At 41.2% G+C, this 27,301-nt stretch overlaps 1 protein-coding gene across 5 annotated transcripts in view; it reads right to left on the reverse strand.

Moving 5' to 3' along the window:
- Nucleotides 1–27,301, reverse strand: part of PHKA2 (phosphorylase kinase regulatory subunit alpha 2) — a 76,615-nt gene that overhangs the window by 48,951 nt on the left and 363 nt on the right. For 4 of the 5 annotated variants that reach the window (XM_058535527.1, XM_058535528.1, XM_058535526.1 and 1 more), the window contains exons 2-4: nucleotides 26,862–27,070; nucleotides 3,960–4,118; nucleotides 1,093–1,140 (exon numbers count right to left, since the gene is read on the reverse strand). In XM_058535527.1, the coding sequence (XP_058391510.1) occupies nucleotides 1,093–1,140; nucleotides 3,960–4,118; nucleotides 26,862–26,939 (285 nt within the window). In that variant the 5' untranslated portion in view covers nucleotides 26,940–27,070. The remainder of the gene's footprint in view (nucleotides 1–1,092; nucleotides 1,141–3,959; nucleotides 4,119–26,861; nucleotides 27,071–27,301) is intronic. The other variant, XM_058535525.1, reaches the window with a different exon arrangement.

The following is a 27,301-nucleotide window of genomic DNA, read 5'->3' on the forward strand; positions in this document are numbered from 1 at the left end:
GGATTCTTCCTGCCCATCTCCGGAAATGTCCCAGCCCAACAGAATTGTAACAAGTTCTGCAGGGGTTAGGAGTCAAGCCAGAGGGTCTCCTTATCTGACTATCCCCAGCATGAGCTGTGACACACGGCAGACACTCAATGAGAGAGGGAGGGAAAGGGAGAGAGAAGTAGGGGAGGAAGAGGACCTGTTTAAATTTCAACTTCTTGTTTCCTTATGTTGAAAGGAAAAGAGCAGCTATGTCTGTGAAGACTAACCGGGCGTGTGCTGATTAAGGGTGGGGACAGGATCATATTCATCTTTGAATCTGTGCAGATCCTAGTACGATGTTCTGTATACAGTACATGCTCAATGAATTGTTTAATTTACCCCTCACTGAAAATACCAGTAAATAGTAATGTCAAGTTTTAAAAATTCAAGTATTTCAACTCAAATGAAAAGAAACCCTTTTATAAACTCAACAGAATAAACAATAGTACATGGCTTTCTAGAGCGGCTTTTAAAAACGATGTTTTCTTCCTCATTTTTTTTTTTTTTGTGAGGAAGATCAGCCCTGAGCTAACATCCGTGCCAATCCTCCTCTTTTTGCTGAGGAAGACCAGCTCTGAGCTAACATCTATTGCCAATCCTCCTCCTTTTTTCCCCCCCCGAAGCCCCAGGAGATAGTTGTATGTCACAGCTGCACATCCTTCTAGTTTCTGTACGTGGGACGCGGCCTCAGCATGGCCGGAGAAGCAGTGCGTTGGTGTGCGCCCGGGATCCGAACCCAGGCCGCCAGCGGCAGAGCGCGCGCACCTAACCGCTAAGCCACGGGGCCGGCCCTTCTTCCTCATTTTAAAAAAAAGGGCATGTTCTCCTTTTACACAATTCTTCAAAAGAGATTCTGAGAAACAGTGTCCTTTGCATCTGTGATCCTATAGTATAATAAAATTATTGAAGATAACTTTAAAAGGAGAAAGTAAGCAAAATCTTTTCAATTTGTCTTCATTTTGAGAAGAAAAGTTCAAAATACTCTAAGAATGTTAGCTGTCACCATGAAAATGATGAAATGCCTACTCAGATGACCCGCAAACACATTTTTCGTTTTCCGCCTACCTGTCTCATCATGCACTGGAGAAGACCCCGCATCAGTTTCACCACATTCTGCGGAAATAAAGTAGGATGAGTAACAAGGCCGGCTTCCCTGCTCCATGAAAACAACCTCCTCACCACATGGCCGCTAAGCCAGTGCTGCCTGGAGACTTCCCTGAGAAGGCAGATCCCGAGTATTCTGACTATTTAGACTATTTCCACCTCTCCACTCCATCACAAAGAAAGAAAACCTTAACGAAGTAACTTATCTCAAATAAAGGGGTTGGACCACATGGTACCTCCCAGCTCTGAAGTCCAGTGACTCCTCACTGATATTTTAGCAAAACGATTTTTATAAGCCTAGTACCCTGGGGCTTTATGTCACAGTTCTTAGTAATTTATTTTTGTTATGCTAAGGATGAACTAAGTCCACTATGCCTGCCCCAAAGTATTGATGCTTTGCCAAAATAGCCATTTGTGACACCATTACGGGACTATTAAGTAAAGTTCTTACAAAATACAAGTAGCTGCTAAGATTTCTTAACAATATGTATTGCAACCAATTATTATCATTATAAATAATAACAATAATACTATGATAATCAGACATTCTGTCCAGGTATTGTAAAAAACACTTTACTTGGATTCTCTCTAATTCTTGCAACAACCTAATGAGGTGGGTGTTATTATTACCCCACTTTAGAGATGAGGAACCCGAGGCTGAGAGAGATGAAGCAACATTGCTAAAGTCTCCCAGCTGGCAGGGGTGGAGCAAGGACAGAGCTCAGGCCGTCTGACTCCAGAGTCTGAGCTCTTAGTCAATACATTACGTTGCCTCCCACTTCCTACACAATTTAGGCCCATTGAAAGACTGGTCTTAATATGTTCTATTAAAAACACTATAAAACTACTTCACGAGTGGCTGGAGAACGGGATATTCTGTAGGTCAAAGTAGCTTGGCTGACAGAAGCTCCCACCTAAGGCCATGAGCATCTCCTCTCTTATAGAATGTACATGGTTTGCAGGGGAGGATGCAGTGAAGGGCCACAAAAGTTCATTGTCAGAGAAAAGTCTGGAATGTATGACCATTCACATCCTTTCACCTCTAAAATCCTAGGATTCTAGAATATAATCTCACTTTATATCACAAACTCTTTTGAGGCAGAGAATATTACCTCATAATTATAAGGTATAATTAACATTTCCCACAGTGTATAGCATAAACATTTGTCAATTGACTTTCCCTCAAATAAAGAAGTTATTTTCCATAATGAAGAAGAACAGTGGCTCCCAACTGGAGGTGACATTTCCATCCCCTGGAGACGGGGGAGCATCTGGAAATGTGAGAGTGGAGGTATTTTTATTGTCACCATGATGGGAGTGGGGGCTAGTGGCATTTAGTGAGTAAGGACAAGGACCCTAAGTTTCCTGCAATGCATGGGACAGTCTCACACAATGAATAACTGTACTGCTTAAGCCCCAAATGCAATAGCATCCCTGTTGAGGATCACTGGAAGATCTTGTGTTATTTTCCATAATCAAGGGAGAAGTCTCCTTTAGATATTAACTACACTCAACAAATCAAACAATGTGGCCGGTTTGTGCCTTGCTATTGTCAATCACAGAGCAGCCAATCTAGTCAACTCTAACCTGGATCAGAAATCGCTTACAGAGGAGAGGCAGAGGTAGGGGTGTGTGTGTGTGGGGGTGGGTATGGGTGTGTGTGGATGTGTGTGGACAGGTATGGCTTTACTATGATTTTTTTCTCAAAGAAGGATGGAAGTTTGGAGGACATTGACATCAAATTATTATACTGTTAAATGAATGATTCACTTACATAAGAGCCATTCAAATTCTTGGAGGAGCAGTCAATGCTTGCTGTATGCATTTCTTAAAACATTTTTGCCTTACCTCCAAGACTGGGTGATTTCATCACCTCACACTCAGCATGTCTAGTCAAATCCAAACTGTCCTTCCCTTGCTCCCACAGGCAGGCTTCCTCTCGCAGCCTCCCTACTGCTGTCAAGGCTGCCTGCCACTCATGCCCACTTGGGTTGCTATAAACAAGCACCGACTGGGCAGTAAGAACTCCTCCTGGACCTGACGATCTAGTGGCTGTGGGGGCCAACGAGGACTGTATGAATCAAAGATAAATCCCAAAGGCTCTCATGCCAAGAGAACTATACTTTTAGATGTCAATGCTCCCTACTTCAATGCTATTGCTCAAAACACCCTGAAAATACCTCCTGTGCTCAGGGGCAGATTAGTTTCTTATATACTCAATGATGGCAAATCTTTGCTTTGGTGTGTGTTGGTTTCCGATTTTGGAAAACAATAAAAGGACTTCATTGTGCTATATGATAACGTAGGCACAAAAACTGCACAACATCAATGTGGTTTAAAATTAAAGGGTGACTATAAACTAGTAAGACTGTTTTGGAATGGCTCAAACTAGAAAGGCATTTTTAAGGGAAATTCCAAAAATTCTTTAAGCTGTAGCAATACTATTTGGATAAATACCTTTTCAACAGGATACTTCAGAATGTGTGGTTCTGGTGTGCTGACTCTTTAAAAATCATGTTAGTTTATAATGACACCTTGTATATAAGTATGTATAAAATTGACAGAGCATGTGTGAGAGAAATGTTAGAGACTTGGATGCTTTATTTTCCTATTGAGTGTGATTTTTCTTGTTATGGAGGGAAAAATCTCAAAGAGAAAGACAAATGAGAGGTTGAGACCATCTAAATGCCTCTCCAAAATATTCTATAGCAAAAATGGAGGCGACACCTGCACGAGACTGTTCTGCACACACAGCTACTTCCTGATAGGCTTTTTAGTTCAGGGAAAAGGTGCTGAGCAGCCAAGACATGGCAGCCAGTCAGCATTACCTGCTCCAACTCGTAGGCCTTGGCCTTGTCTTCATCACGGTCGGCATTCTTGCGGTAGGCCATGCCCAGGCCCCACACGGCCAGGATGCTGTAGATGTTATCCCGCACCCAGGCGTCCTTCTGCTCATGACTGGCGGAGAGCAGCCCCGTGACAGGATTCTATTAGAGAAGAGACACAAAATGACTCAGCACTACCATTCACCCAGCTCCCGAGCAAGCAATGCTCGCCCTAAGGAGGCACAAGGGCTGGGACAAGGAGTAAAGAGATCGGAGTTCCAGTCCTTGCTCTGCCACCAACAGAGTGATTTTGGGTGATAAGTGACATCACTTCTCTGGGGTTTCCTCATCTGTATAATGAGGATACTAGACCAGAAAATCTCTAAGGAACTTTCTAACTTTGAAGTTCTTGTTCTTTTGCTTTCCGGCTAGATCATACTATTAATAAGTGACAAACAGAAGAAACAGCAAACAGAAAAAGCTGCAAGACTTTTACAAATTTGTGCCCTGCGGGCTTTAGGGTTTCTTCAGCCTTCATGTTTCCACACCAGCTGGTAAAGCATTGAACCTGGGAGCGAGAGACCTGGATGTGGGGCCCCACTCCATCATTCTAGCTCTGTGTGCCCGAGAAGCCACCTACCCTAAAAAGGAGGCACTGAGCAAGAGGACATCAGGGTCCTATGTAGCTATGACATCACTGGTATTTAAAAGGGCAGCTGAGTCACTAAAAAGCCAGATCTTCACACATAAAAGAGTGTACACAACGTTCATAACAGCATTATTCATAACAGCCCAAAAGTGGAAACAACCCAAAGGTCCATCAATCAATGAATGGACAATCAAAGTGTGGTCTATACAAACAATGGAATATTATTCAGCAATAAAAAGGAATGAAGTACTAATATATGCTACAGCATGGATGAACCTTGAAAACATGCTCACTAAAAGAAGCCAGTCACAAAGGACAACATACTGGATGATTCCATTTGTATGACATGTCCAGAAGAGGCAAATCTATAGAGATAGAAAGTAGATTAGTGGTTGTCTAGGGCTGGGAGTGGAGGTGGGGTGAGAGGAAATGGGGAGTGAGTGATTGTTAACAGGTTTTTTTCCCTTTCTGGAGGTGATAAAAATGTTCTAAAATTGACTGAGGTGGTGATGCACAACTCTGTGAATATACTAAAAACCATTAATTATATACTTTAAATAGGCAAACTGTACAGTAAGTAAATTATATCTCAATAAAGCTATTATTTTTATAAAAGCCAGTTTTAATAAACTCTGTGCCTAGAAATAAAATGGATAAAGTAGGAAAAGAATCACATAAAGATAAAGCCTCTGTTAACTTTTCCTGAAAATACACAAAGAAATATGTATCTAATAAAATATATCATAACAATTAGAGCCTTGACAGCTTAAAAAATATATTACTCAAAAGGGGACCAAATTATTTACAAGAGGGCTCACGAAAAAATTCTGTTGGGTACTTTCAAAGTGAGACTGCCAAGGTAATTAAGTAAAAAAACATTGGCATAGTTTTAAATGGTACCACCTAAGGAATTCAATATTTGATTTTCTCCTTTAACTAATCTATGCCCTCTTCAAAAACTCTAAAATTCAACTGATACTGCCCTCAGGGGCAACAGCATTCAGTGTATTGACATAGTTCTATAGCCAACAACTGCAAATCAATGATTTTAAAGTCAACTAGAACTGAAGTCTAGGAATGGCTGAGTGAAGGTACAAGTCCTAGTCCAATAGTTGGACTATCGGACTCCTTTTTTAAAGAATCACTATGCACCAGCGATGTATAACACAAGCATCTTTATCTGTTCTGAGGCCAGTTGCCTAACCCTAGAACAGGAAATCATCAGGAGATCCAGAGAAAGAACTCAGCCTCTTCCTGGAGTACTCATCAACTGTGAGTCCACTGAGACAAACAGCCTTCCGATGACACAGCAGTGTCTGCTTACACACAGCGCCAAGTGCAGTTTGCATTATGAAATGTCACTTCCCTGTTAACTGAAAGTTACCTCTTTGATTCTTTAGTTTGGGCTTACTGTTGAAATGGATTAGTTTATCTTCACCCAGAGCTAGACTGCCTGAATCCCTGTTCCATTGCAGAGAAGCAGTCTGGGTGTTTCGGAGATCTCCACATTCAAAACTGCATATGTAAACCATGTTCAATTGGGGTGCTACTGCACTCAACAAAAGGAATATTTACTGTTACGGACTGAATGTTTGTGTCTCCCCAAAATTCATATGTTGACATCTAATTCCCAATGTGATGGTATTTGGAGGTGGGGCCTTTAGATCATGAGGGCAGAGCCCTAGTGAATGATATTAGTGCCCTTATAAGAGGCCAGAGAGCTCGCTTGCTCTCTTTCTGCCATGCGAGGATACAAGAAGTCAGCAGTCTACGACCTGGAGGAGAACTCTACCAGAAACCGACCATGCTAGCACCCTAATGTTGGACTTCCCAGCTTCCAGAACTTTGAGAAATAAATTTCTGTTTGTTTAAGCCACTCAGTTTATGGTATTTTGTTACAGCATCCTGAGCTGACTATGACGTGCTTCTCTCTTTAAGTCTACAAAAAATAATGCACCGTGTTGGAAGAAGACGTGGGAGGTTCCATTGGATGTGATTCATAATAACCGAAATGACCGCAGACTGGGAGATACTCTGTGACCCCCGGTCTGCTGCCCCTTCTTACAAGGATGATCCAGTGGTTTTGTCTTTGAGTTATTCACCTAGTTAGAGGAGGGCGGTGCTGCCTCACCTGCATTCTCACTCACTGATTTTTGTGAGCCACCCAACAGGGCCGTCTCTTTAGAGCTCTGGGGTCTGCTGCTTACATTAGCTATCTAAACGGAGAGGGAACAGAAGGCCTCCATATCTGATGCCATTGTACAAGCTAAACACAAACAGGCAAACTGCCCACCACAGGAGGAAGGTGGGTAGATTTGTCCTGGCTAAGCCTCTGGCTATAGATATGATCATTTTAACCATATGCTGCTTTCTACTCTTTCGAAAATATAATTTAATTATATCTATACCCACACATAACCTTCAGTGTATTGTGTTTAAGAGCACAGGCTTGAAAACAGACTGCCTGTGTTCAAAGCTCTACCACAATCCAGCTGTGACCTTAAGCAAATTACTTCAGTCTCTCCATCTATCAAATGGGGATTAGAACAGTACCTAGACCTCACAGGGTTGTTTGTGAGGGTTAAATGAATTAATTTGTATCAAGCATTTTGGACTGTATCTGGCACAAATCAGTGCTTAATAACTGCTAACTATATTAATATCATTCACATTATCTCTTTTTCATATAATTATTTCAGGAAATCAGATGAAGATATGTGGTTAGGGGAAGAATCTATAAGTTAGTTCAATGTAACCATCATTATTTTTATTAGGAAAAAACAAAGCCTGGGTGCCCTCTTTTATTTTTACTGTAAATACTGCTAGTGGATGTATTTTATCCCATCGACATGTTTGAGACAAAAACCCTGGCAACTCTGCACGCTCTCTACCCCCAGGTCTTTGTCCTTCCCCTTCTTTAGCCCTGAATTTTGCTCACTCATATAAATCTTCTCTTTGTTTTATATTACTAAACTCTGTGTACTTCACCTGAAAAAATAAATTAATATCAGTGACAAATTCTGTAATAAGAGCCACTCTACAGCTCGACAACTATTTCCTGAGGTGACAGGTGTGGGGTCAAGAAGGAAGAGGATGGGGCAGATCCCACTGAACAGCCGCTACCAGCAGAGCTATGAAGAGTCAACAGTAATATGTCAATGCAGGATTAGAGGGGGTAGCACAGGCCTGTGCCAAGACTCAGCGCCCCTGCTGCAGGGGAAGTGACAATGACATCCTCAAACTCTAGGAGAACAGGCCCGAGACAGATGAGCCTAACGTAAATTGTGTTTCATTAAGGCAAGGGGCCAACAGCTGGGCAGTTTGTCCTTTAACTCCAGTCATCTGTTGGCCCCTCTTACCTTCTCCACCACTTCTTTGTTTCTAATTTAGGAAAAGTGCCCTTCTTGGCTTCTGTTTATGAGGAAAAAAGAGTAGGACCCTAAGGCCTAGAATGGATTGGGCCCACGGCTTGGCCCCTATCCTGTGGTAACAAACAACACAAAAATCTCAGTGGCTTATAATAGCAAATGTTTATTTCTTGTCTGTGCCTCGTGTCTGTCCCTGGCCAGCTGTGGTTCTGCTCTGTGTTATCTTCCCTCTAGGAACCAGGCTATTGGAGCAGCCTGTAGCCACAGCACTGCCCACCTCATGGCAGAGAAGAAGAAACACACAGTGAACCATGAGTTGCCTCTTAAGGCTGCTGGTTAAGAAGTGACACATATCACTTCCTCCATCATCTTGTCAGAAAAAGCAAGTCACATGGCCATTCCTGAGTTCAACAGGGTAGGGATGTGGAATCCTCCCGCAGGGATGGGAACCAAATAACTGTGAACAACTATTATGTGAACAATTATTATGTGAATAATTGTGAACAATTATGCTGTCGTGGTGATCTCACCTGCCAGCTGTGGTGGGCTGGGATCCCCCCCACAGCCCACCCATCACTGAATCTGAAGTGACCAGAGATTAAGATAGTGATGAACCACTGGCATTTTGCTTTTTGGCTTATAAAAAAGTACTAAAGTAATAAACTGAAATTCCTAATCTTTAGGGTAGGGGAAAGAGGGAAAAGGAATTGAGATATTAATATCAGACAAAGTAGACTTCACAGCAAAGAAAACCACCAGGGATACAGAGGGATGTTACATAATAATGAAAGGGTCAGTTCACCACGAAGACATAACAATTCTAAATGTGTATGTATCTAACAAGAGGCGAAGGGATAGACACATAGTAGCTAGAACAGAACAGAGAGTCCAGAAATAGATTCACACAAATATGACAAATTGACTTTTGACAAAGGTCTAAAGACAAAGGGAGAAAGGACAGCCTTTTTAATAAATGGTGTTGGAACAACTGGACATCCATATGCAAGAAAATGAACCTCAATCTAAATCCCACACCTTATACAGCCGTTAACTCAAAATGAGCCATAGATCTAAATGCAAAAAGTAAACCTATAAAACTTTTATAAGAAAATATAGAATAATCTTCATGACCTAGAGTTAGGCAGAATTAGCCATGGTATCAAAAGCACCATCCAAAGAAGAAAAATTGATAAACTGGACTTTACAAAAATTAAAAGCTTTTGCTCTGTGAAAGACACTGTTAAGAGATAAAAAGACAAGCTACAGACTGGGAGAAACTATTTGCAGGTCATGTTTTCAACAATGGAATTGTATCCAGAATATATAAAGAACTCTCAAAACTCAACGGTAAGAAAATAAACAACCTAATTTAAAAATTGGTAAAAAACCAAAAAAAAAAAACAAAAAAAAAAACACTTGAACAGACACTTCACCAAAGAGGATACATGAAGGACAAATAAGCACATAAAAAGAAGGTCAACATCATCAGCTATCAAGGAAATACAAATTAAAACCACTATGAGATACCACTATATACCTATTAAAATGGCTAAAATAGGGGCCGGCCCGGTGGCGCAAGCGGTTAAGTGCACACGTTCCGCTGTGGTGGCCCGGGGTTCGCCGGTTCGGATCCCGGGTGCGCACCAACGCACCGCTTGTTAAGCCATGCTGTGGCGGCGTCCCATATAAAGTGGAGGAAGATGGGCATGGATGTTAGCCCAGGGCCAGTCTTCCTCAGCAAAAAAAGAGGAGGATTGGCATTGGATGTTAGCTCAGGGCTGGTCCTCCTCACAAAAAAAAAAAAAAAAGGGCTAAAATAAAAAATACTGCCAATACTAAGTGTTGTCAGGGATGCAGAACCACCGGAATCCTCATACATTGCTGGTAGGAATGCAAAATGGTGCTGCCACTCTAGAAGACAGTTTGGCAGTTTCTAATGAAGTTGAACATACACTTATCCTATGACCCAGCAATCGTGCTTCTGGGTATTTACCCTAGAGAAATGAAGACCTCTATACACATGTTTAAAGCAGCTCGATTCTTAACTGCCTAAAACTGGAAACAACTCAAATGTCCTTCAACAGGTGAAAGATAACACACTGTGATATGTCCATATAAAGACCACTACTCAGCAATGAAAAATAAGAAACTATTAATACACACAACAACTTGGATGAATTTCACAGGCATTACGCTAAGTGAAAGAAGCCACTCTCAAAGGTTACATACCATATGATTCCACTTACATGACATTTTTGAAAAGACAAAACTATAGCGATGGAGAAAAAATGTATTCTGTAATTTCTGGCACATTCTTTTTTAAAAAACAGCTTTATTCAGATACAATTCACATACCATACATTTTACCCATTTAAAGGGTACAATTCAATGGTTTTTGCTACAGTCACAGACTTACGTAAACACCAGCACAATCAATTTTAGAATATTTTCATCACTCCAAAAAGAAACCCCATACACATTAGCAGTCACTTCCCATCTGTCCCCACCCTGAATCCCCCAGCCCTAGGCAACCACTGATCTAATTTCTATCTCTATAGATTTGCCTGTTCTGGACATTTCATATAAGTGGAATCATACAATGTGTGGTCTTTTGTGATTCACTTGTTTCACTTAGCATAATGTTTTCCAGGTCCGTCAATGTTGTAGGTGTATCACTACTTCATCTCTTTTTATTGCAAAGAATATTCCATTGCATGGACATATCACATTTTGCATTTCCACTCATTAGTTGATAGACACTTTGGTTGTTTCCACTTTTTGGATATTATAAATTATGCTGCTATGAATATTCATGTACAAATTTTTGTGTGGATGTGTGTTTTCAGTTCTCTTGGAACTGACAGAGAACTTCCATTCCTATACACCTAGGAATGGAATTGCTGGGTTATATGGCAACTCTGTGTATAACATTTTGAGGAACTGCAAAACTGTTTTTCAAAGTGGCTATACCATTTTACATTTCCACTAGTAACGTATAAGGGCTCCAATTTCTCCATATCCTTGCCAAAATTTGTTATTATCTGTCTTTTTGATTGCCGCTGTGCTAATGGGTATAAAATGGGATCTCGCTGTGGTTTTGATTTACATTTCCTTGATAGCTTAATGATATTGGTCATCTTTTCATGTGCTTATTGGTCATTTGTATATCTTCTTTGGAGAAATGTCTATTCAGATCTTTTTCCAATTTTTAAATTGGGTTATTTATCTTTATAATATTGAGTTGTAAGAGTTCTTTACGTATTCTTAAATCATCTCTTAACATATATGATTTGCAAATATTTTCTCCCATTCTGTGGGTTGTCTTTACTATCTTGATGCTATCGTCTGCAGCACAAGAGGTTTTAATTTTGATGAAGTCCAATTTATCTATTTTTTTCTTTTGTCACTTATCCTTTTGATATTGTACTAAGGAGACTTTGTTTACCCTAAAGTCAGGAAGATCTATTCGTATGTTTTCTTCTAAGAGTTTTATAGTTTTAGCTCTTACATTTAAGTTTATGGTCTATTTTGAGTTAATTTTTATGTATGGTATAAGGAAGGGGTCCAACTTCATTCTTTTGCATGTGGATATCCAATTGTCTCAGCACCATTTATAGAAAAGAGTATTCTTTCCCCATTTAATTATCTTGGCATCCTTGTGGAAAATCATCTGACCAAAAGCGTAATGGTTTATTTCTAAACTCTCAATTCTGTTCTATTCTGTTCCGTTGATCTGTGTGTCTATTCTCATGCCAGTACTACACTGTCTTCATTACTGTTAGCTTTCTGGTGAGTTTTGAAACCAGGAAGTGTGAGTCCTCCAACTTTGTTCTGCTTTTTCAAGATTGTTTTGGCCATTCTGGGTCCCTTGTATTTACATATGAATTTTGGGATCAGCTTGTCAATTTCTGCAAAAAAGCAGCTGGGATCTTGACAGGACTGCATTGAATCTGTAGATCAGTTTAGGGAGTAACGCTATCTCAACCGTATTAAGTCTTCTGGTCTACGAATATGGGATATCTTTCTGGCACAATCTTAAGCATTGTTTCCATCCTTTAAGTTTCCTAAGGGCAAAGTCTGTCTTTTTTGTTTACCACTCTAACCCAAGGTCCTGGCCTAGTTAGGTACTAAATAAATAAGTGAAGAAATATATAATAAAGGCTATATTTTTACTGATTTATAGTCTGAAATATATTTTCAAAGATACTAAAAGTATAGATACTATCTATCTATATTTGTATTATGCATAGGTAATAGTAGTAATTTTGCCTTTAAGAATGCTTGTTTTACTATTGTGTACATTCTTCTGTTCAATCTTTCTTCAAGAAATACTGAAGAAGCAAGTCAGGCATGCACAGCATGAACCTTGGGAATGTTTCAAACAGGAGGTAAAGCCTCATTTTTGCTTTAAAAGTAGAAAAGTGAATAAAACAGCTGCTTCAAACACAGGAAATGGCTTATTGCCGGACTCAGAGATGAGATGGGTGAAACAGAGAATAGTAACCTCACAGGATGGAGGTGAAGTTTAAGGAGGCAGAAGGCAAAGCAGTGAATTTCAGTGGGGGGAGGGGTACAGTGGTAGAGGACAACCAGAGAAGATAGGGTACATGACTCCCTGGGGTGGTATGTGTGTAGTTTAAAAACACATATTCAACATTATAACTATCTACTTGAAAAATGAAAAAAATAAAAGTTAAAGTCTTCACCATACAAGCTCAAGAAACAACACTGACACAATATTCTTTGCTGGTGGCAATACAAAGACGATTCTCAGAGCGAGCAGCGGCTGGGGCAGATTTTAACAACAGAAGAGAGCAGAGATGTTGAAATGGTGACATCCACTGCTCCTTAGAGGATGTGTGCATGGGAGGGGAGGGGCAGGTAAGGGCTGCAAAGTGGATGCTGAGCCAATACTGGAACAGCAGAATGTTTACGGACTTGGACAGTAGGTCAAAACAAACTAGACAGAATTCAGCAAGAATTTATTTATTGGGCTCACGCGTTTAATAAATGTCTGTTGAACTAATTTTATTAGCCATCACTCCCACACATTTGAATTGACTCAGCTCCCTTTACACATAAACTCCCACCCCCAGGGCCCCAACAAATCTGTCAACAGAACCTCTTCTCTCTTTTCCAAATCACCCCCTCCCCCACCCCAGCAGCTACCCTGTGACCCAGCCACATCTTGCCCCAACACTTAGGTATAAGAAACTTCAACTGTACAACACTGATTGCAAGTTTTAATAGCAACGTACCATCTGCATTTGAGTGGATGCCAAACAGCCAGTGCTGTGTTAATGGAAGTAGAGTTTTCAGAACAAAGGAAATGAGTCTCACTGAACTGCCGGCCTGGCAGAGCACACCTGGTATATTTCGTCACTAACAAGCACCATGTTTTAAAAGGGACATTCACTACCTGGAACATACCTAGAGGGTGATCAAGGCTATGAAGAGGCTAAAAGTCATATCTCATGGGAACAGGGGAGGAATATGGGTGTTTAGAGAAGGCTTAAGGGAGAGCAGGTTGGCATCTTCAAAGAGCCGAAAGGTTGTCCTCTGAAAGTGGGATCTGATTATTTTTGGCTACGAAACTCAAGTCAGATTTTACCTCAATATAAGAACTTCCTAACATTTAGAATTTTCCAAATAGAATGGATAGGGTTGTAGGTAATGCAGGCTCAGTCTCGGCATTATTTGGGCAGAAGGACTTCTGAGGGCCACCCCACAAGGGAGGTGTAGTATATAATGTAGTGGTTAAGGGCAATACTCTGTATAAGACGCTCCTGGGTTTAAATATCTGCTCTGCCACTTACTAGCTATCTGATCTTGGGCAAATTACTTAACTTCTCTGGGCCTCAGTTTCCCTTTCCATAAAAAGGAGGGTTCAAAGCAGATTGGAGAGCATGGGTCTCCTTGGGCTCTTTACTTCATCCCCCTCTAATGGAAATGCTGTTGCCTCTGCCTGCCCAGCACCTGGTCCCCCTTTCTCTGGTAATGGACTATAATTTCCCCTGCTCTGACTCGGTGGGATTCTGGTGGGCCTGACTCATCACTGCCTGCCTCCTGGCCCTCGCCCTGGCTGCAGAGAAGGACATGTGACCCAAGCCTGGCCAATCCGGGCACAGTTCAGGGATGAGTATGTGACCCAAGCGGGACCAACTGGGAGTCATTCTCAGTCAGGACTTTCACTGGAGTCACTACAGAAAAAGCTTTCTTTTTGCAGAGGCCACCACTCTAGAAGAATATAACCTGGAGCTGCCCAGGAGCCACCTCTGCCACCACATGGGATGAGCCTGCCAGAGAATAAAGCCCACTCCAAGTCAAACAGGGCCAAGAAAGGAAAAGAGAAATACTTGAACATTTGAGCTCCTGAATTCAGCTATGCCCGAATCCAGAATAATCCCTTGGACTTTTCAGTTATTTGAGCAATAAATCCTCTTTTGTGGTTAAAGGCCATTTGAGGTGGGTTTCTGTCACTTACAACTCAAAGAATCCTGACAAATACAATAGCAAATGCTTATATGGCCGTGGTGAACCAAATACTGTAAAAACATTTATTTGATGCTACTAAAGACATCCAAGATTAAGGCAATATTAAGGCAAAATACACATGCTTAATGGTAGCAGGAAACGACTTAATTTAACATTTTGCAATTCAATTTCTAGCTGAAGGGCAAAGAGATGAATGCTGTCCTCTAGGCACCAAATATTGCACAGAGAGTATGAAGTCCCTCTTCCCCCACCACCGTCCCACAAGAAAATTGGAATAGCTCCTTACTGATCTCCCTGCCTCTAGTACTGCTTCCTTCCAATCCATCCTCCACAAAGGGGGTCACAGAAAGACTTAGAATCTCAGGACTTCACTGCCCTGCTCAGAAATCTCCAATCCTACAAAATAGAATATAAGTCCCTTAGACTGCCATATGACATGCGTTGGCTCTTCTTCTCACATCCAGTCTAATCACCCGAAACCCCCTCCTTAGCCCCCCAGAACACCCAAATTCACATTCCTGCACACGCTCTGCTCTCGCACTTCCAGGCCTGTGCACACGCTCTTCCCTCCACCTGTAATGGCCTTCTGGCAAACACCTCTCCTTCATAAGCTCCCTCCTCTGGGAAGCCTCTCCCGGAGCCCCCTTTCCTACGTTCTATGGGACAGAGGTCAGAGGCCTCCAGTTAACCCCTACCCTTGGTCCTTTTTCCTTTGGATTCAGAATCGCTAAGTGCATGTCAATGCCTTGCTCAGTTCCAAGGGAGGAAAGTACTGTTCAATTATTCAAATGAAATACCCAGAAGAGACTAGGATAAATGTTGAAAATACATGATTACTCACGTTGGTAAAGCAAAAAATAGAAAGTGAAAAATTCTATTACAAAAACTCCCCAAACTGGTTAAATTCATTTGTTGTGCTGGAATTTTGTTCTAGCAACTACTGCTTAAAATATTAAAGGGGATAGGGAAGGGCAATGCCTTGGACTTGAGATGTTTTTTAAAGTGGGAATTACAATAGCATTTGTTTTAAAATGATTATATCTGTAATTGAGACTACTGATTGTGTGAGCAACAATTTCTTTTTCCATTAGTTTAAAAGATAGGTTTTGTATAATTTGATATGCAAAGCTCAGGCTTTCAGAGAATAATGTTGAAAACTTAAGCTCTAACATGCAGCAGCCTCATGCTTTACCTAAGAAGATTACAGGTATGCAATTCTCACTTCAAATGATGTCTTTTTCTAAACTGCTGCTTATTCGATTTTTCCCCTCTGAGTTTACAAATACTGCACAAGCTGCAAGCCGTCCCGGGCCTAGGCATCTGCCCCATCTCTTATGACTCAATGATGGCTTATAGGGAAATAAACTGGGTGGGGAGCCAAGCATGGCAGGCATCCACTTCATTCAAGCGTTGTTCCAGATCCCAATGCTCATCTTAAAACTTTCAAAACTCACAGAAACCGTTCTGGGCCTGTTAGCTACGATCAAATGTGCAAATGACTTTACCACTCTCTTAGGAGATTTTAATTCTTTGCCTCTCTTGCCAATTCCTGTAGTAAGTGTGGGATTACTGAGACCTTAGTTAGCCCGGTGTTGTGGAAACTTTCAGAACACATTCAAACTCAGTGGAGCTATCGGTATCTTTCTGGCCGACACTTGAAGTTTGAGGTATCAAGGGATTACTGGGTGCCGTGCTAGTAACCTTTGACCAGAACAGGAGAATTATGGCTGTCACTATTTGATATTTTCAATTATAAGACTGACTTATATTCCATGAGGTTCGGGTTCAGAGCTCAGAGGCATCACACATGTCACTCCGAGTCTGGGCTCTCCAGAGGATCTGCTAGGAGTCCACAGCTGGGCTTTGCGGGGCAGGGAGGTGGAGGTCCATGAGACTCCTGGAATTTCTGTGTGAGCATCTTTCTCAGGAGAGGAGAGGATATTCAGCCTTCGTCTAGCTCTCAAATGGGCCTGTAATCCATTTGATTAAGAACTGCTCTCTAAATGTATTTTATGAACATGAATTATGTTCTCCCTACCCATTGTGAAGCAGATGTGAGATTTATTTCACTCTATTAGTAAAATTAGTAAAATTAGTAACATTCACTAATAGAGTGAAATAAATCTCACATCTGCCTCACAATATTTAAAGAAATAGCCTATTAAAGTTTCACTATTTTAACACACAAAGTAAGGAGACTGCAACTTTATGTGATATTCACAGCAGTCTGGTGTATCTAAAGTATTTATTTCCACTCTGGCCTGTTTCCAACAAAACAGAGTGCTTATCATGGGGCTGTCAGCTCACCAGCAGGATGACCTTGAAAAGGGTCTCCTCAACAATCTTGGCTGGAATCCTTTAACTGTAAACGGAGACTAGATGATCTGACTAGATGATCTTTTGGATCCCCGCAAAACTTGAAACAATTCTAAATCTCTCCCATCTAGAGATCATTACAGTCTTCTATTTGTACATGGAGGATTCAAGGACTTTTTTCATTGAATTACTCAAACATTTTTATCTGGCATTAAAATATTTAAAGGCTGTCCTGAAAAGGACACAGCAAAAGCCCTCCTCCTGGCTGCACCCAGAAAGAGTTGAAGTAGGAGGTGGCAGAAGGCAGGGCACGGGATGATACCAGGAAGGAAAAAATGTTATCCATTGAGCGCTTTCTTTCTCGAATTGACACAGAGACCTGACAACCATCTATCAGCCCCGAAAAGGGCTCAGGGATCCTAAGGGATCTGGGGACCACACTCTGAGAACTGCTATACTATTCCAAAGTTGGAGTGTATTTTTACTGTCCATGTTTTAAAAAATCCTTACAACAAATATATGCATCCATAAGCAAGACAGAATGTTATTTTGGGTGTTTTTAAAGTTCTACTTACATAGTACCATACTATGCTTATTATTCTATAACTTCTTTTTTCACTCAACTTTAAATTTCTGAGGGTTACCTGATTTGATACATGTAAGTCTAGGTCATTCATTTTAACTGTTGTATAGTATTCCGTTGTGTGGCTAGATCTCTATTTGTCCATTTCTAAACTGATGAACATTTAGATTGTTCCTAATTTTTCCCTTTTACAAATGCTTCAACAAACATCCTTGAGCAATAGGCAAGAGCACATCATTAGCATATACATATCTAGACCTGGACCTCCTGGGTCATAGGGTATGCATAGCTTCAGTTTCATTAGTATCTCCAAATTGTTTTCCAAGGTGATTATACCAATTAATAGTCTGTAACTTACATTCCATGGCACAGACTACTAGCTAATCATGAATTGAATTTCCTCTTCCTCCTACGCATTCAGTTATATTACATTTCCCATCCTCCCTTGCAGTTAGTTGTCACCATGTGTTTGAGATCTAGCCAAAGGAATGTGAGTGGAAGTGAAGTACACACTTCCATGCCTTGGCCATAAAACTCTCCCATGATCAATCTTTCATACTCTTTCCTGATCCACCAGCTGGACGTCAACATCCAGCGTAACCTCAGGAGCTACACATTGAAGATGCCAGAGCCAACAGTAGCCCAGGTCTCTAGATGACAACACCTCTACTGCTCTGGACCCACTGGGCTGTTTTATGAGTGAGAAATAAACTTCTGTGTTTAGTCAATGAAATTTTGGGCTTTATTTGTTATAGTAGTTAGCCTATCTGAATTAATACATCTTCCCATGAGTAGTGTATGAGAATTACCCCTGCTCTACAACCTTGCCAACACTTAGAGTTACGCTTTATAATTGTTGCCAACCTGAATTCATTGTTTTGATTTGCTTTACTTTCTCAGATTACTAGTGAGGTTGAGCCATAGTTTCACATGTTAATTAGCTTCCTCTTCTGTGAATTGCTTGTTTATATTGTAGAATACAATCACAGACATATAATATATAAAATTATAAATGATGAAGGGAATGAACTTAATTAAAGGGAAACCGTGAAGTAGGACAGTTGGACTTAAAATATTTTTTGGTTATTCCAGCACTTCTCTTTGCTATTAAGAGAAGTAATGAAAAGAGAATATTCACAAACCCAGAAGCTAAACAATGATGTCACCTGTTATCTAATCCAACTGAAACAGGCTGTCAAGTAAGACTGAAACTTGAAACCAATCAACTATATAAGTGGCTGGTTCCCTAAAGACTCTCTTAGGATTAAGATTCTATATTAGTTATTTATTGCTGCATAACAAATCACTCCAAAACTTACGCTAAAAATTGAGAACTCTAGTTCCACTAGTTTTGGGTTTTCTATGGCACTTCTATCTGCAAATAATGATCATCTCTATACCTCTAATTTCTTTTTCACGTCTGTTACATGGGTCACAATTACAATGCTGAATAGGAGTGAGAGTGTGGATCCCCGATGTTCCTGACTTTAAAGATATTTGTTCTGGGCCGGCCCCGTGGCTTAGCGGTTAAGTGCGCGCGCTCCGCTGCTGGCGGCCCGGGTTCGGATCCCGGGCGCGCACCGACGCACCGCTTCTCCGGCCATGCTGAGGCCGCGTCCCACATACAGCAACTAGAAGGATGTGCAGCTATGACATACAACTATCTACTGGGGCTTTGGGGGGAAAAAATAAATAAATAAAATCTTTAAAAAGAAAAAATAAAGATATTTTTTCTAATCTTTCAGCAATACTTTAGCTATGATGTTTGTGGTTTTTCTTTTTTTAGCATTATCCTTTATCAGGATAATAAAATTCCCATGAATACCTAGTTTGCTAAGAGGTGCTTTTTAAAAATATTTATAGATGCTGAATTTTATCAAATGCTTTTCTACATCTATTGAGATGATCACACCATTTTTCTCCTTTAATTTATTAATGTGGTAAATTACATTAATAGGTTTTCTTATAGTAAATGTCCTTGTATTCCTGGGTAAACTCCACTTGATCATGATGTGCTTTTTTATACATTGCTGGATTTTTTTTTTTTTTTTTGGTGAGGAAGATTGACCCTGAGCTAACATCTGTTGCCAATCCTCTTTTTTTTTTTTTTTTGTGAGGAAGATCAGCCCTGAGCTAACATCCGTGCTAATCCTCCTCTTTTTGCTGAGGAAGACGGGCTCTGAGCTAACATCTATTGCCAATCCTCCTCCTTTTTTTTTTTTGTCCCCCCGAAGCCCCAGTAGATAGTTGTATGTCATAGTTGCACATCCTTCTAGTTGCTGTATGTGGGACGCAGCCTCAGCATGACTGGAGAAGCCGTGTGTCGGTGCGTGCCTGGGATCCGAACCTGGGCCGCCAGTAGCGGAGCACGTGCACTTCACCGCTAAGCCACGGGGCCGGCCCACTCCTCTTTTTATTTGAGGATGATGATTGTCCCTGAGCTGACATCTGTGTCAATCTTCCCCTATTTTGTATATGGGACACCACCACAACATGACTTGATGAGTAGTGTATATAGGTCCGTGCCCAGGATTCAAACCTGTGAACCACAGGCCACTGAAGCAGAGCACACGAACTTAACCACTACACAACCGGGCTGGCCCCTATACATTGCTGGGTTTTATTAGTATTTTACTTTGTATCTCTGCATCAATATTCCTAAGTGAATTTCCTCCATAAACATTATTTCTCATTATGTCTTGTTTGTCTATGGTATCTTGGGATACAGGTCATATAAAAGGAGTTGGGAGTTATCTTTTATCTGAAATAGTTTATTTAAGACAGGAGTTATCTGTTAATCCCTTGCCCCTTCTCACTCCATTGTACTCACTGGGCAAAACCCTAGCTCTGGTTAAATCTGACTCTTTGCCTACTCTGGGGGCACACCTGTGCATCTAAATGTTGCTGGAGAAAAACACACAGCCATACTGATTGAACTCACTCAAAATTAATGACCCCTAGTGCTGTCCAAGGATCATACTAGAGATCCCTGGTCCATCATTCCATTCTTCTCCTAAAGGACTACTTCATACCTTCTCATTTCTCTTTAAACCTCCGATAACTCCTCCCTATCTTCCCTCTCGGCTAATGACCCTGCCTCGTGTTTCAATGACAAAGTAAAAACAATCGAAAGAGAACATGGTGCCCATGTACCCTGCCTTCCCTCTTGTTTTGACAGATAAACTATCCATGTTCCTCTCTAAGGTCACCCACCACATGTATGCTACACTCCACCCCCTCTTACTCAAGGACTTTGCTCCAGTAACTCTCACTCTGCTTCTCTTCAGTTTCCCTTGGTGTTCCTCCTCATCTTCTGGATCTCTCCATTTTTGGAAAGCTCCTCTTTGAACATCATCTCTTCTCTGTCTATACTCACACCTGTGATCTCATCCAGCCTCACGGCCTTTTAAACACCACATATATACCAATAACTCCGAGATTTTTATCTCCAGCTCACATCTCTCTCTTGACTTCTACACTCATATATTCAACTTCCTACTTACCATTTCTACTTGGATGCCTAACGGGCACTTCAGACTTAACAACACCCCTTATCTTGCTTCCCAAACTTGCTCCTCTACAATCTTCTCCTCTCAGTAAATGGCAATTCTGTCCTACCAGTTGTCAAGCCAAAAACCTTGGAGTCATTCTTGACTTCTCTTTTTTCCACACACTTTATACTCAAACCACCAGTAAATCCTGTTGTCTCTATCTTGAAAAGTTCCCCCAAATTCCACTACTCCCAGCTGTCTCCACTGCAACCACCCTTGTCTGAGCCATCATGCTCCAACAGCAGAAGCTTCCTAACTGGTCACCTTGCTGTGCTCCTTGGCCCCTTACAGTCAATATTCCATGCAGCCAGTGGAGTGATTCTTAATGACTCTTCTTCTTTTTTTTTTTTTTTGTGAGGAAGATCAGCCCTGAGCTAACATCCATGCCAACCCTCCTCTTTTTACTGAGGAAGACCGGCCCTGAGCTAACATCTATTGCCAATCCTCCTCCTTTTTTTCCCTTTTTCTCCCCAAAGCCCCAGTAGATAGTTGTATCTCATAGTTGCACATCCTTCTAGTTGCTGTATGTGGGATGCCGCCTCAGCATGGCCAGACAAGCGGAGTGTCAGTGCGGGTCCGGGATCAGAACCCGGGCCGCCAGTAGCGGAGGGTGCGCACTTAACCGCTAAGCCACAGGGCCGGCCCCTGATTCTTTTCAAACATTATTGAGATGTCACTCATCTGCTCAAAAGCCTCTCAGGGCTTCCCTTCCCACTCAGAACAAAAGCAAAATTTCTTCACATTCAACGATGAATGAATAAATAAGCCTCTATATGTTCCTTGGTCCTAGTCTGTAAATCCATCTTGGACTAGGATTTTTTTGACTTATTCAATTTCTTTAATGGTTACAGGTCTAATTAAGATTTAATTTTTTCTTGAGTTAACACTAGTAACATTTATCTAGAAAACTGTCCACTTACATTTTCAAATTTAATGCCCAAAATTATTCAGTGTTTTTCCATTTTCCATTTTCTCCTAATATTGTTTATTTGTCTCTCCTCCCCTGTTCCCATCAACCCTGCCAGAAGTTTACCTATTTATTAGTCTTTTCTAAAAAACAGCTTTCGGTTTTGTCAATCTTTATTATTTGTTTTACATTACATTAATTGTTGCTCCTATCTTTATTATTTCCTTTCTTCTATTTTCTTGGGTGCACTCTGTTGTCGTTTTCTCAATCTTGAGTTCATTAATTTTTAAATCTTTTCTAATATACACATTTCAGGATACAAATTTCTCTTCAAATCCCACTTTAGCTATATCCCATAAATTTGTATATTTGGAATGCTTTTATTGTCATTCAGGTCTAGATATTTCATAATTTCCATTATAATTTCTTTTTTAGATCCATGACATATATATATATCTCCATTATCCATTTAGATATATTTAGAAGTGGGCTTAGTAAGATTCTGAACATATTTGGGGGGGCTTTAGCAGTTGTTTTGTTATTGCTGTCTAATTTTCTTGCATTTTGGCAAAAAAATGTAGTGTGCATAAAGTTGATTCTTCAGTATTTTTTGAGACTTCCTTTATACCCTAATTTTTAATCAATTTTTGAAAAATATACTTTGTAAGGCTGAAACAAATAAGTATTCTCTATTGGTGGGGTGCAGAATTCTACGTATATACACTCGATCAAGTTTGTTTCTTATGGTGCTCAAACTTCCTATGTCCTAATTACTTCTCTGCTTGAACTATTAGTATCTGAGAGAGGGGAGTTTAAAAATTCCCACTATGATTATGGATATGTTAACTTCTCCTTACAATTGGGTCCAGTTTTGCTGTATACATTCTAAAGCTATGTTGTTAGTATTCTGTGGATTTAAAATTGCTTTATTTTCTTGGTGACTTATCCTTTTATCATCTAGTAATAACATTATCATCTAGTAATAACTCTATCCCTAATAATATAATTTTTTTTAATTTCAAAATCTACTGTTTGATATTAGTACAATTACACCAATTTCTTTTTGGTTAGCATTTGCCTAGTATATCTTGTCCCACTAAACTATTTTCAACTTTTCAGTATCCTATTTTAGGTTTTGTCTCTCACAAACTACATTTATCTTTTTAAAAAATTTCTTAATAATTTCTGTTGTCTGGCTAATTTAAACATTTACATTTATTGTGATTACTAACATAGCTGGACTTATTTCAATCTTCTTGTTTTGTCCTTTACATTTACTATGTTTTGTTTTCCTTCCCTCTCTCCCCAAGCACTCTTTTCCTTTCTTCTCTTGGAGTGATCAAATTTTCTTTATTCCTCCATTGTTTTAAGTTATATATTCCATTTATATTACTTAAAGAGTAATGCTTAAACATAAACTCTTGACTTAAAATACATAACACCTCTATCCTCCTTCTTAACATGATAAGGGCCTTAGACTGCTCTAACCCCAGTCTCCTCCCATTCTTCTGCCATGTTATTATTTTCCAGCATTTAATTAAATCTTTTTTAAACTTTCTCCAAAATTAGTCTTTATTATTGTTACTATTTGTTCCATACTCCATGTTTTAGTTATCCCCTTCTTCTCATTTTAAATTCTATTTCCACTAAATAGCAATATTTAGTTACTGTCCTGGTCTCTTAATTATTTGCTTTTTATACCAAATAATCCGCAGTTACACTGAACACTCCCTTGATCATTATTTTTCTTTCTGATCATAATCTCTTATCACCACTTTGTACTTAACATTTTTATTAATGAGCCTTCAAACAGAGCTGATATTGAAGAAATATACAAAGTTAGTATTTCTTATCTGGGCCAAAATAAATTTAGGAATTTCTTTTGTTTTTTAAGTCAATAAATATTTGACGATATTCCCTAGAGTGTATCTTTATATTCTCTCTACATACAAAACCAAACCTGCAAAAAGACCCTTTTATAAAAATAGCTCTCTCCTTCTTTGCCTTAAAGATTCAAATAATATTTAGTAGCAAGCATATTTGGAAAATAATTAATGCAAAAAGTGCTTCTCTTTCACAGATACAGGAAAAGGAATTAGGTGACATGCTAGCTCAATGAACAAACTATTGGCTCTAACAGAAGAATGACTCAGTCTGACATATTAAACACCGAATGATTTCTAACAAGTGGAATCAGTGTAAGTTGCTCTTCATTTAAAAAGCCAATCAGAAACAGAGTTCAGAGCTTATACCAGTTGACACTGAAAAATGCCTCATAAACATCTGCACATATCTACAGGAGATGGGGAGATATAGCATCAACTTTAGAAATCACTAGTCTAGCTCATTCATTTTTTTTATTGTGGTAAAATATGCATAAAATTGCTCATTCCTTTTTACAGAGTGGCTAGGTGACCTGCCTAAGATCACTCAGAAAGGATGACAAGGCTCTAAATGGGTTCAGGCTCTACAATGGGGAAGACTAGTTGCTGGGGTGGGATGGGTGTGCAGCGAGAGAAGGCAGGAAGGAGTGCGATTCTGCACGTGCAGGCTCATGGGAGTTCCCCGCAGAAGGTACTTGGAGTATTTTGGTTAGCCAGAGGAGCTTGACAACGCAGCCAGGAAGGGAAAAGAAGGCAAACATGAGGACTTGTCACAGACTACCCCCAAAATAAATACAACTAAAGGTTCAGACAACTTTTTTTAATCATTAAAATGTTGGAGAGGAAAGTCCAGTGCTGCAGATTTGCTTTAACGAGAAGACAGTTCTTTTGCTCCTGAGGGAAGGCAAGCCTGGATCAATAGCTGGGTCACTAGGATGGCTCAGAGCCTGCAGGAAGTATTTTATCAACAAGGACTTAACGGGATCTTTTATGTGCCTGGAGCACTGCTTGATATAAAAGGAACAAACTGCTGAGTTCTCTGTGCTTAAGGATCTCACTGCATCAATGAGGAAACATAATTATGTTCAACGACCAGAAAGCAATTAGTAGCTGTATCAGGGCATTCAGGAAAGGGAGCATCATGGGCCAGGGTGGTGAGGCCAGGACATGTGGTCTGGAAATGTGTGGCTTAAACCAAAGTCATAACACCACCAACAGCACTATTTACTGATTGCCTACTGGGTGCCAGGCAACATACTGGGCACTAATTTTTTCTTCACAATATCTTAGTGGAGACAGGTGTTATTATCCCCATTTTACAGATGAGGCCATGGACTCAGAGAGGTTGAGTAAAGATTACACATGTCGTTTAAGGCAGAGCTAGGGATTCAAACCTGGGTGTGACACAAGAATCAAGCTTCATCAGTTCTCCATACAGCCCCTTCCATCACAGTAATGAAAGGAAAGGCCTTTCAACTTGGATTTTAAAACACTTTCTAGGGCCGGCCCGGTGGCTTAGCAGTTAAGTGCGCGCGCTCCGCTGCTGGCGGCCCGGGTTTGGATCCCGGGCGCACACCGACGCACCGCTTCTCCGGCCATACTGAGGCTGCGTCCCACATACAGCAACTAGAAGGATGTGCAACTACGACATACAACTATCTACTGGGGCTTTGGGGGAAAAAATAAAATAAAATTATAAAACACTTTGTAGATGTAATTATAATATATTCCAAAGAGGAAGGCAAAAAATGACCTCCGTTTGCCTGCCTGGTCCTTCTTCAGTTCTCAACTCGAACATCATCTCTTCCAGAACTCCCCCTCTGCTCCCCAAACTGGGCTAAGCTCCCCAAATAAGGACCATAATCCTTCACGTGCAATTTCAAAAGCCAGTAAGCTCTGAAAAGTCAAAGTGTTTTCGGAAGTTTGCAGCAAGCTCGTTCGTTCGGTGGCAAAAGATGACCTGAACTGATGTGAAACTATTTGCTGTCTTTACTTTTCCTACTCAGTGTGAATAGTCACATGCCGATACGGAAATAATTATGTGTTTGATTAAGGGGTGCTGCCCACTACAGTTATTATAGAATATATAATATATGTATATTACCTTTCTAAAATCTGGACGTTTCTGACTTGCAAACAACATCTGGCCCCAAGGGTTTCAGACAAGGGACTCTGGACCTATACCCTATGCATAAATCTCACTGCACTACAAGCATTTATTACTCTTTGTAAGCCCAGCGCCTGACAGAGTGCCTTGCATACAATAGGTATACAACAAATATTTCCCGAATGAGGAAACTGGCTGAGAAATTGGCTAAGAAGGGAAAATGGTCAGTGGCTTCGGAGTGATCATTGCTCCCAACCTGCAGGTGGGGCCTCTAACCATGGAGTGCCACTTCCTTCTCTGACATGGAGGTCCTATAAATAGTTGCTGTTGATTGAGGGCAAGCAACATAGCCGCTGTCTTCCATAGGAATAAAAATAGTCCAGTGGTCTTACACGATGGGCCTTTAGCCCAGTAATACGAAACAGAAGGCATATTCACACCTCAGACCACATGGGCAGCCTCACAGGTCCCCTTGAACTTGGGAGCAGAAGCCCTGTGTTTGGGTCTCCCTATTACGTGCAGTAACCTTTTTGGCCTGTAGTTTCCTCTTCTGTAAAACAGCAACCAGAGTAAGCCCTAAGACCCTCACAGGTGGGTCTCCTAACAAGGTAACTCCTGGGAGAGGCAGCAGCAGTCGTCCCACACTCGAGTGGGATGCAAACCTCAGGAGCTTCTTCACTCGTCTACTTCCCTCGCAGTCCAGAGCTCACCGTCATCGTTCAGCGTGCTCTCTCCAACCTACACACACCTCCTCTCTCATGCAAGAGAAGCAGAGTCAATGCAAAAAGACGCATTTTATACCAGGGCACCCAGGGGGCTCTTTCTGTCTGCGATTCCAAACAGCGGTCAAAGAGTTCTGTAAAGAGGAGCCGTACAGCCCTTCGGTCTCCCGACTCGTAAAGAGGACGGGGTGGGGGGTAATTACCGGCCAGCAAGGACCGGATTTAAAGAGGAAACCTCTGAACTGCCGAGTCTCAGGACTCTAGAGGGGACTGAGTAGGCGAATGAGTGCTACGAGAGGGCAGCTCGGGGTGGTCCCTCCTTACCTGATAACACAGGATGGTTTGCTGCACCAGCCGCGCGTATCCGTCCAAGCGGACCCCGGAATTGCTCCTGCTCCTCATCTCCGCGATGCTCCCGGGGCCGCGGCGCCCGACCTGCTGCGCGGAGGTGGGACACCGGGGCTGCAGCCGCCAAGAGGGCCTGGTTCCCAAATAGTCAGAGCCTCAGTCAGTTCTCGGGATGGAAGCCGGCGCTAGGAGGTCGGAAGGTTTTTAAACGGCAGAACTAAAGTATGATTGGAGAGCAAGCCAAGCAGAGTTTTCGCACCGCTGGAAGGCGCGGGGGCGGGCACAGGGGCTGGCGCTATGGCGGCCCCGCCTTGACCAGGCCCGCTGCGCTCCCGACGCTCGCGGGTCCCAGGCGACCCCGCGGGAGAAAAGGAGAACTGGGTTCTGGGAGTGGGGCGACGATGCCCCCGCCTAGC

Source organism: Diceros bicornis, chromosome X, assembly GCF_020826845.1.
Source record: "Diceros bicornis minor isolate mBicDic1 chromosome X, mDicBic1.mat.cur, whole genome shotgun sequence".
Classification (NCBI taxonomy): domain Eukaryota; kingdom Metazoa; phylum Chordata; class Mammalia; order Perissodactyla; family Rhinocerotidae; genus Diceros; species Diceros bicornis.